The sequence below is a fragment of the Balaenoptera physalus genome, assembly GCF_965194825.1.
Source record: "Balaenoptera physalus genome assembly, chromosome: 12".
Taxonomy (NCBI): Eukaryota; Metazoa; Chordata; class Mammalia; order Artiodactyla; family Balaenopteridae; genus Balaenoptera; species Balaenoptera physalus.
In genome coordinates this window covers 21922125-21934201 of record NC_138897.1, presented here as the reverse complement: position 1 = coordinate 21934201, position 12077 = coordinate 21922125, and the positions used below count along the sequence as shown (strand labels likewise).

The following is a 12077-nucleotide window of genomic DNA, read 5'->3' as shown; positions in this document are numbered from 1 at the left end:
GCTAGTTTCAGTCATCAAAGAGATGGTGATACAGGTAGGAGAAAATGTAGCTGCCACTGGACAGGGGATGCCATCTAGCTCTTCCTTGAAGAAGGATTCTATTCTAACCTTCACGTACAATAATGGCATCGATGTTCAATATAATTTGATTAGATTTTATGAAGAATCTCTCTCCAGGAAGACAATATCACGTGAGTTTGAGGAAGAGGTGGTAAAGCTCACTTCATTATTTAATCTTGTGCTGGGAAATATATGTTGTATAATAGCTCAGAAGGATGAAAAAAAAAGCTTTTAACATGCTACCCAGAAAAATGCTTCCAAAATCTGCCTCTGTTTGACCCTGGAGTTAACAAAAGACATGGATGGGCCAAGCCAAATCATTCTTGACTGATTGCAGATACTGAAGTCAAGAGATGCCAACAGAGTTGTTAGTATGTGGGTGTAGTTCATACCTGAAAACAATCTCCAGGGGAAGGTTAGGTGGGGCCTGAAATCCAGCTCTGGATTTGCTAGCCAATCCCATGGGGTACCTTTTTAAACTCATCCCTTCAAAGATGGCACCCTTTTCCAATTCTTATAAAGGTGTCATGTTGGCTACCAGAGGCCCTAAGGATGTTATTAAGAAGGATGACTTGGAGAATCCTGAATTGCTGCTCCATAGATTTGAAGGCCAAGAATCTAGCAGGGCTACTTGATGAGATTAGGGATAGATCTGCATTCAAACTGTCTCTTGATCACTCACAGGAGTCCCAAAATGACCACTTGGTTCTAAGTCTTACGTACAATCAGTTTTCAGAGATCTGGGAAAATACCAGCCCTTTAGAGTATTTATATTGAACAAACCCCAAGGGTGATTCTGAAAAAGACTTATTTGATGACATTTCTCATTGACTATTTTTTGCCAAGGAAATGAGTTCATTATGTGCTGCTAATCTTGCAGAGCTGGACAGACAAACTGTGTAATTTGCCTACAGTTTTCTTTCCCTTTCACACTTCTTCTGTTACATCCTTCTGAGTTCAACGAATTGGCCACATGGATGTTTCTTATAAGATCACACACTGAAGGAGTGTGGCCGGTACCCGACAGACACACTTCCTAGACTTGTTTCACATTGCCACATTCCAGCCATGGCTCTTTAGCCAACTACCTAGGAGTCTGTAATTTCAGCAGTGAAAATGAAGTTGCTAAAACAGAAACAAAAACCTGGGGGAAAACATAAAGAGGGAAATGATAACTCTCAGAGGGACATACAGAAATACGCTTAAAACATATTCTAAGAATCCTTTATTGGTCTTCTGGCTTCTGAAAAGCAACCAAATCTAGAAAACTTCTCTTTGGATTAAGTCTCTTCTCTTCCCCTGAGCTCATTTGAAAATTAAAAGGGGGCAAACAAGGTCTGGCTTTGAAGGGAGGTGGCCTCGAAGCTTTAATTTGGAGCAAACAAAGCATTTACTTCGGCTCTCCTCTGGCAGTTACAGGATATTACCACACTGCTCAATATTTAAAAGCAAGAGACATTTCCAATCCCAAGGTCTGTCCCCCAATTGATAAGTCTATTTTTTTATTAAATGAACTTTAATTACTTAATAATTAGACCTTACATTGGAGGAGATGTGGGTCCTGATAGTCTGCTAAAGAGGCCAGAGGGCAAATCAGAAGAACGTGCCATTTTGAGATTAGAATTTAAAAGAAGGAATAGGCCCAATCTGAGGGCGTTGTGGGTGGAGGAGAGGCCTCCCAGGAGGAGGAGGAGAGTCCTGGCATAAACCTGGAATGCTTTATTTCCACTTTTACTTAAAAAGCAAAGTAGCTTAGAATTAAATGAACAAGAGTACATGTCTAAGCTATTCAAACTTTCTGACTATCTGGATCTGAATGAAAGATTTCTCCTAGTCTATGTGATGCGTGTGTGCATGGGTAGAAGAGTGCGGAGAGACTATTGTTCTCATTATTTTAATTCTCAGAGCCTAACACTTTTGACGTCCCTGCAGATTTCGCAGCTTTGCATTCATTGCCATGGTGATTTTCTACCTCATTTTTTTAGCATCACAAAGGAAAAGCCCAAATGAAAAATGTTTGCTGCTTTGCTGTTAACATTTCTACTGCCTTGGTGACAGCCAACAGTTTGGATGTGCCTAGCTCCTGAAAAAATCTGTACTGGCCAGAGCCTGATTGATGGCTGGAGCCATTGCCCTGCCTGTCCCAGCTGGGTGGGGGCTGGTCCTGAGACCACTGATAACTTTGTTTCCGGGGACAGTGATTTGAAGGAAGATGGGGAAATCTCATTCGAAATATCACTGTTTCACAATTTAAACTTACGGGCCTTAGATAAAATTTTCATGGCTGCGCTAGACATCGCTCTCCCCGCCCCCTCACAATCTTTTCAAATGAAAGGCTGTATGGGTTGACTTTGTATGCTTATTAGGCTCAGCTCTTTTTCACTTTCCCTGAATAAATCCTTGTTTTCTCCCTCTCTTTACGCTCTTCTTCCTGGATTTCCCAGTGTATAAGAGCCTGGGATATTTGCCTAAACTAATTATCTGACCAGTCATACATACTTTCTCATTAGACATATATTTGATGGACAATTATATGCCATGCACTGTGCTAAGTGCTCAGAGTACAGAATAAAATAGAACCAGCTCTGCTTTTGTGGAATTTACAGGTTAGCTGGGAAGATGGCTATTAAATTAACTCCACAGTTAATAAGTTATAATTGAAGTAAATGTTGCAAAGGGGACATACAGGAATAATTGGTTCTATCTCGACTTGGGGGAGGCCCCTCTGAGGAAGTGAGAATTCTGATACTGTGTTGGTACTATGAAATCCCAGGTAATTAAGCGTTTGATAGTTAGTAAATGTTCTAGAAAAGAATTGTAGTTATGGCTGCTTATCAGGCCTTGAGTAACATTTAACAAAGTAACCTATATAAATGGACACTTAATGAATGCTTTTAGTGTTAAAATTAGTGTTAGAGAATTAGGAAGTATCCTTTACAAAAATCGAAATAAACAGGGTGAGACCCATTTCTCCTGGGTACTCTCATAATGGCTATATATCGCTTGCTAACAACATTTAAACCTTATTATACAACTGTAATTAGGATAGTTAACATCAATAAAATTTCTGATGCTGAAGCCCAGGCACTTTTACAATAGTAAAAGTAGCTTATAAAATTTAAGTTATAAGTGTCTATGTTTATCATTTCTAGGACAGGGGATAAAATGGAGTTCCCATATATGCGTGCCTGATTTTTCCATATGTAAAACAACGTGTTCTTTCCTTATTATGGTTCCTGAACTGACCCCGCACTAATAGGTGCTGGTCTTTGTTAATGTACAGAGGTGCGAGTAATGTGTAAACCTGTCAGTTAGCTGGGATGAGACACTTCCAACAAGTCCAGCTGTCTTAGAATCCTGGGCCAGGCTAGGTGTGAAGGTAGGAACCTTGAGTATAATTCGTTCTGGGAAACAGACTTTCCCCAAGGCTAATAATGAAAGGCCTCCATGGAAACAACCCAGCTTAGGTTTGTATGCTATTTTTAATTGCACAATACTTCAGGCTGAAGTTTGTCTGTAAAAATTCAATCTGGGGCAGAATGTACTTACTAAACAGAGTTTTCCAGTATTGTGCTGATACTTGGGGGTTGAAGAATCAGGAAGTACTGTTATATTTAAAAAAAAAAAAAAAAAAAAAAACTCCTTTGGGGACATTTTCACTTAGATTGGGGAAACAGGGTATTTTAAGAAGTATCATTCAGGACAAAACCTTTTTTTAAACCATCATACATAATGTAAACATTTGAATGAGTTTCGTTCCCTTTCCAGTTCCATCTATAAAGTGGAGACAGTAATACTTAAAGAGCTGTTGTTAGGATTAAAGGAGTTAATTTGTAAAGGAGCTTAGAATAGTGTCAGTGATAAAACTCAGGTCTCTTGTGTCATTGGTCTGGATCCAGCAGCTCTCCAGGGAATCACATTGCATGGGGGTTGAATTGATGGTTCTTGTCATATGTGAAACCCTGAGACAAACCTTGAGGGTTGATTTAGGGTTGTCTGTTTGTTATTTGGGTTTTTCATTTCATTTTGTTTTGGTACCATTTCTCTGTTTACCAACTGATATCAAATGGAGGCAAGGAGCAACAATTAAAAAAACAAACAAACAAAAAACCCCCCTGTCTGTTCTTGTCCGAAAGTGGGACATTCCCAAGGAGAAGAGAAAGGTTCCACTTGGTTCCTAAAATCACCAAAAGCCCCATCCTAGAATTCAGCCCAGTTGGTTGATGCCAAGGGAAAAAGGCATCTTTTTAATGGATAGAGATGATCAGTTGCTATTTATGGTTTGATGGTGGCCTTGAACATGTCTAGTCTGTTAAAAAAAAAAAAAAAAAGGCCAAGGTCTGGCTAAATGATGAAGCAGAGAAGTGACCCCCCAGGTAATCTGGCACCCAGGTGTGTTATTCACCATCCTAAACTGCCACAGAGTATGTTAGAAAGTGATACACCAACACTCAAATGCAGTTATCAAAATTTTCATTCTTGTAATAGTCTACTTAGACATGGAACCTCAGTAAATATTTGTGGTTTTTTTTTTCTTTCAGTAGATATTTGATATATTCTGTGGACTGAAAAAATACATATACAAACATATAAACACTTGTCAGCCTTTTATTTAAACAGTCAACTATGTCATTCTATCTGTAAGTTATAAGTTCTGTAAAAATTCAAAAGATTAAGAGATGATTTCCGGTAAGTAAGACTAAGGAAAAGAGGATATTTTGACTTAGTACTTTAAGAATGATGACAGATTTGATAGGTAGATGTTAGGGGAGAAGGTATACTTCTCAAGAGGAAATTTCATGAGAAATACAATCAAGAGGGAGCCAGGTATATACCTGTTCAATAAATCCAAGAATTCTTTCGTAGCAGTTGTGGAAGATGAGCCTGGAAGGAACACTGTATTAGATTCTTGGGTACCAGGATTTAGGGTATGAGACAATATTAGAAAATGGAATGTTAGAGTTTCTTGAGTGAAAAAAAACAAAAAAACTTTGGTGATTTAGAAACACTCCTCTTTTGACTATGTTTAGAATGGATTTAGGTAAGAAAAGAGTAGTGATAGGAATACCATTCGTGTTATGATTACAGTCTATCAAATATGATCTAATGAGTTGAACCAGGCTTTTTCCATGAACAGGCTCTTGATGAGCAGGTAGCTATTTTTCATGAAGATCTAGTTAAAATTATACCTGTATCTTTGTATTTCATTAGAGCATTAAATGACTCTTATGAATATACTGTATTTCATTCTTGAGTTACAGTGAGTTTAATGTTCTTAAGTAGTTGCTCACACTCTGCCTTGAAAATATAGTACTAAGTTGATCGCCTATAACTTCTTCTTTTAATACTGTTGCTGTTTTGTTGCACGACCATGAGTTGAGAGTGCTCAAAGACAGCACAATACTGGAAGCATTAATTTAAGCCATACAGAACCTCGTAAACCTAGCATTTCTTTTTGATGCTTGGGGTTTCCTTTGTAGAGACACAAAGAAAAAGCTACAAATCATGTTTATAATTTCTCACTATATCAAATAATCAACTGTTTGAAGTTTTCAAACATTGCATCATTAAATTTTAAGTAAGAGGTAATTCCAACCCCCTGTTTATTAAGATCTAAAATAACCATAGTGAATAAGCATGTGGAACAATAGCCAATTCCATTAAGTCCAATTATGTTAATATATAATCTCATGCCTCATCTATGATTCTTCCAGCTAGATGAAGTTTATATAAAGGAACCAACTGTTGAGTATCAATTTGAATTACTCTTTCATTTTATGTTTTATTCTATGCTCTAGAACTCTGAAGGTGAATTTTGTGAATACCACAGACATTCAGATGTAAAATACATATTTAGAATTTTATCCAGTGTATGTAACTTGTACAGGACCATATATCTGAATATATAGAAGTATCCAGATATTTTATCAACTTATCAAAAATATTTTATTCTTACCTCCTTTGTATAAAATGTATAACTTGTATGTGTGGGTAAATTACTCCCAACGGTGTTTCCTTAACTATAAAATAAAATGCTAGGGATGTGAAGACCAAGAACACAACATCTGGACACTACTCATTGCAGATTTGCCTTGTGTAGTATATATAAACCATTCGCTGTTCAAGTATATGCTTTAAATCCATACCAAAGCCAATCAGTAGTAGATTAATGTGGCTTCTTTTGAATACACTCAAAATTATACACTACAAACAGCCTGGAAATTGGACTTTGAACAATGAGCTAGGGCACAAGTTAATGGATTCCTTTTGGTCTTCGTTCAGTGGTGGATCCAGCATAGTTATAGATTAGTTCCAGTTAACTGAATGAGAAGAATAAAATTAGGCATGTGGTTTGCTCCCACTGTAGACACATCTGTACTGTTGAGACAGATAGCTCCATGGATCTAGATTCCAGGTGAGTAATTTTAATACCTAAGTGTAGGATATATATATATCCTATATATCCATTGATAAATTAACATATGCATCAAAATTCATATTTCTCTATGGTCTAGAATTAATTGTCCTTGCTAAACCATGGTGCCACATCTCCAGGTCTGTAGGTCTGTTTATGAGTGTGGCGGTAGTGAGTGGTAGACCATCGTTGGCAACTTAAATCTATTCCATATGTGATACTGATGTAATTTCCTTTTTCATAGATTCAGTTACCCTGTGGCTCAAAAGACTAATCCCTGAAAGGGACATGAAATGCTACCTTAGCCTAGGGTATGAGACTTCTCTACAGCACTTTTGATTGTCTCTCATATTAAATTATGATGTTTTAGCCTAGGTCATTTTGCCTTTGCCCTTTTCACTCCAGCAAAATTTTTATCAGATTATAGGGAAAGTTAGGTTTGTGAGAATTAATAGACCCCAAATAAACCTAACAGTAGTTAAAACTGAACACATTAGAATTTGTTATTAACTAAATATTGGTAGAAAGTTTCTTGACAAAATTTAAACTAAGACCTAGGAAACTTTGACCTACTTATAATAGATCTATAAAATAAAAATCGCAGTAATGCAAATATGATCAGAAAATCTTGACATGAAACCCAAACTGATGAATGAATCAAATTTTATTGTGAAATGCACATACAGGGAAAACAATTCCAGTAAAAATAAAATATTGGCATATAACTGTGATGAATAGAACACAAATCAAGAAATTAAAATTATTTAATAGGATTGACTCTAGAAAGTAAAATTGCCAATGATCCATCAATGGTGACATAATTCATTCAAATATGTTTGTTTGTAATCACAAAAAATGTTTTCACGGTCAAAGCACTAGGGTCACAAATATCCATCTGTTCATAAAAGGGGGTTCAAGAGGGCAGGCTCCAAATATCTTCTACCCTTCTCATATACAGCATCATGATGGAAGAGGCTTCTCTCTCACCATCCGTCATGCTCAGTGATAGCCAGTTTGTTTATTTTTTTGTCTTTTCATTTTCCCCTGCCTTTGCTTAATCATCCACATGGATGCATCTTTTTTACATGTTATTTCAAATGAACATCATAGTAGTTGTATTTGTTGAATTCACTACTATCCCATTTTATAGCCCAAAGAAATGAAACAAGTTACCAAAGGACTCACACAGAGTAGGTGGCCCAGCCAGACTAGAAACACAAACTAGTCTAATTCCAACTTAAGCATTTTTTCATTTCACCACAGCTATAACTGGCAAATACTGATGATCATTTACCTTAAGGAGTCAGCCTATAATTGGTGGTTAATACGACTCATCTTTCTTGAAACTGCGCTAGGTTATGTCATATGGCCAGTCCTTCATAAATTCCCATAACTTCATAGTCCTTTGTCCAAAGTTGGCTAACAGTAAGAGCATAGGATGAGAATTTGGAAGAACCAGGTTCCCTTGGCAGGATCATATCGTAGTAACTGTGTGAATGCATGTGGAATTTCACTTTTCTGAACCTCAGTTCCCTCATGTATAAAATTAGGATGATCTTGCCTGCTTTGTTTGTTTTATAAGGCTGTTTTATTACCCAATAAAAACAAAACAGTTAGCTTCTAGAGATTAATGGCAGCATCTTTATCATTTTTTAGTCACGGAAACTACTGTAGGGCCAGACGTAATGTGGTAAAATGTGAAGAGCAAACGAGATGTATTTTGAGAAGATGCTTTGTAGGATACAATTTTCTAAAAAGAATACAGGTGTGATTTTTTATTTGGTGACTATTGTGCCTCCTCTGAAAGATTTATCCTTTATTCTTTGTGTTTCTCCTAGGACCACTGAGGTTCCTCTCCCAGACAGAATCTGTCACTGCCTTCATGGGCGACACAGTGCTACTCAAGTGTGAAGTCATTGGGGAGCCGATGCCAACAATACACTGGCAGAAAAACCAACAAGACCTGACTCCCATCCCGGGTGACTCCCGCGTGGTGGTCTTGCCCTCTGGAGCCTTGCAAATCAGTAGACTTCAACTGGGAGACATTGGAATCTATCGATGCTTAGCCCGGAATCCAGCCAGCTCAAGAACAGGAAATGAAGCAGAAGTCAGAATCTTATCAGGTATTGCTGATAAGATTAGTGTTCTTTATTCTCTTCAGAATTATATTTTCTAGAGTTATTTGAGCAATTTTTCCTTTAACACATATTTAGTAGTTGTTTTTAAGTTCTGTATTGTGTATTGGGTTTAGTTTTATATTTTTTTCTTCTTTTCTAAATGAACCATTAGATGAGGGTATGCCAGAAGCTTTTCTTATCTTTCCATGGTTTGTAGTTGAACTTTCCGGTACAACAGAAACAGGTATTTTCCTGATATTTGGCTTCATTCACTCACTCATTCCATTAATAGTTAATGAGTGCTTCTTTGTGCAAAGCCCATTGCCAAACATTTTTATGTTATTTGATTTTCCTCTGGTAATAGTCTAAGAGGTAGTTATTGTTATCTGCATTTTCAGAGGATGAAGGTGAGGCTTAGCAAGGTTAAGAGCCTTCCCCAGCTTAATATTGAACTTTCATTTGCTTATCCATTCATACACTCATTTCTGAGAAGCATTGTGCTAAGTACTAGGGATACAGCAATGACTAAGACTGACACAGAGCCTGGCTTATATAGAATTCTGGGTGAACATGGACATACGAGTAATTACAATAAAGTGTGATTGATATTATGATAAGGAAAGTGTTTCTCTCCATCTGTTATCTCCCTTTCTCTTCCCTGGAAAATCTCTAAGACTCTGGCCTCATTTTTCTTTCCTAAATAATCGGAGGTTAGAATGGATATTTTCTAAGATCTCTTCCAATAACTGCTACTATCTTATATCTATGTAATACCTGTCAATACTTTCTCATTTAATTTTACTTGTGGGGTTTATTTAGACTCATTTGTGAGAATCACAAAGAAGGCAACACTTGAGTAATTGTAACAGACTCGCTGTCAAAGCACTGGCGTTGGCTCTTGTCTCCACATTCTGTATGTAGTGATCACAAGTCCTTCCACTAGGTAGAGGGTAACATCCCCAAGTCATTCCAAATGCAGACTGGCAATGTGATTGAAAGTTTCCAGAGACCTTAATTAGGACATCTCTAAAACCGCTTCTAACCCTTTTGTGGATTCTCTCTTCTGTTAGTCACAGGGATACTGACTTAAATGTGTCAATAACCATCAGTGACACTGTTGCCTTCCATCCTCTAGGCAGTGACAGATGCAAATGCAGCATTTATTCCCAACACGTACATGCATTTACTTACGCATCCATTAGATACACAAAAATTTTAAATATTTATATTCACATACCCTTAGTAATGCATCTGAGTCAATCAGATGCAAAGCCCAGGTAAGCCACACAGAAAATTGGCAAGAATATGTTTGACTATCTTAATATGACTGAAAAGTCTGTTTTCCAGTGGTGTTAAGGGATAAAGTTGGACTAATTAAATATTAAATATGAAATGGAAACATTTGAAAGACACAGAGACATAATCATCAAATCACCATTTACATTCATTTCTTCACCTTGCAAAACACATTTGCATTGTAATCCATGGAGATTTATTTAAAGCCAAATTTCATATTGTTAATTTGGCTAAAATCAAGAATATGTCGCTGTACTTTGGAGGTGTGTGGGTATTACTTACCTGGATGAAAACTCACATTTTTTTTTGAAATCACTACATCTAATGAGAATTTTTCTCAAAGTTCTATGAGTTCAATATAAACTTCACAAAGGAGTTATGAGCTAAGGTAATAAACACACACACGTTATTAGCATACTTGATTAATCCTGTATTGTATATTGTTGACCACATAAAGAACCTGCTGGAAGACCATGTTTGTCCCATTTATGCCAGAGTTTGCAAACTGGTTTAGAGGTCAAATTCACAAATCCACAACAAGTACAAAATTGAGTGAGAGAATGAGTAAATGAATGAATAAATGCTCAATCCCAGCTTCTTTTAGTTGCCATTTAGCGTTTCCTCATTTTTAAAATCGTGCTAATCCTTTCTTAATCAGTTTCCACTTTCTATAAGTACCAGTTTGAGGAAGTCATAATTGCACAGGTATATTGCCCTTTCTCTATTAAAACATGTATTTAATAGGGTAAGATAGACACAGTTAAAATAGAAATCCATTATATTATTAACATGACTTAGAAACATTAAAATGGTACCTATATGGTTACCACTCTTTAAAAAAAAATACATTCTTCCATGGCCATTTAAATATCATGTTGACTGATGAACTTATCCATTTTCCCTTTAGTTTGAAACATAAATGCCAATTTGAAGTTCTGCAACTTTGTTCAACACTTGTTTTTACCACAGTTCATAAAGACAGTATTTTCATTTGTGTGCATATGTGTGGAGAGTTATCCGTTTCTAAATAATATGTAATATGATGCCCTTATTCAAGTTTATGTAGAATACATTTCAGGTTGCCACTTTTATGTATCAGGTGTCTAATATCACCAAGTAACAGAGATTTATTAAATTCAGATTTTAAGTATCAAATAGTTGTTTCGAAATGCTGTCTTCCAGCAAGCAGTTGCAGTTTATTCACTACATAAATACTTTACTCAACAAGCTTTTGAGTGAATCTTATGTACCTGTCATCACACAGGTTACTAGGAATACAAAGTTGAAAGATAATGCCCCCGCAAATGGTTGTCTAGTGGGTGAAATAGATAAAGCAAGTAGACCATTCTTTGAAAGAAGAAATACAGAGTGCCATCCCCTTACATAAGAGAGAAAAGCAATGTGCCAGTCTTGAAGAACAAGTAGTAGCTAGGCCAAGAGAAGACTACACCAGGAGGAAAGAACCACATCAGCAAAACACAGAGAAAATAGAGATTAAAAACTTTTCAGAGGAACTGCACTCATTCAGAGGAACTGAATGCATTCTGTTTAACTGGGTCATAGGGCATAGGAAGTGTTGAAGGAGGAGAAATTGGAAGCAAGGACGATAAACTGAAGGAAGAAAGATACGGTAGAATGTACAGCATTAATTCTGGAGAGAAATGATCAAAAGCTGCTACTAAAGTGGTATCAGAAAGGATTCAGAAATGAAGATGAGTGGGGAGATATTAAGGACAGGTCTTGGAGACATATCAGATGTGCCTCAAGAGGGAGTGGATGGAGTCCACGCTCAGATGAAACTAGGTAGTGGCACTTTTCCTGAGATTAGGAGCAGGGTAGTGGTGTTATTGTGCTCAAATTAAATTACAAATTTTTTAAAGAGATTTTTCTCATAACATTGTATATTTTCAAGATTAAATCAATAATTATTTGTTTCATTAAAAGGTAGAAAAATTGGTAACTAATTTGTTGATTAATGTTTGAAGACAAAATTCTGGGGAATTATATATTTTTAACAGAGTAAGTTACTATTAAATTATTGTAAAGGATTTTTTTTTTGGAAATATTGATAACAAAACACTAAGAATTGAGATGGTTTAAAATGTCTCATTGTCTGTGATGGAGAATGTAGCAGGGATTGAAACAGCCATAGTGCTCGTCAGGTCCACTTTATTCAGATCTCATCGTGT

At 36.5% G+C, this 12077-nt stretch overlaps 1 protein-coding gene across 1 annotated transcript in view; it reads left to right on the top strand.

Annotated features, from left to right (window-relative positions):
* Window positions 1–12077, top strand: part of DCC (DCC netrin 1 receptor) — a 1180955-nt gene that overhangs the window by 524471 nt on the left and 644407 nt on the right. Inside the window, exon 3 of the mRNA XM_082416529.1 lies at window positions 8314–8598. Coding sequence (XP_082272655.1) covers window positions 8314–8598 — 285 coding nt within the window. The remainder of the gene's footprint in view (window positions 1–8313; window positions 8599–12077) is intronic.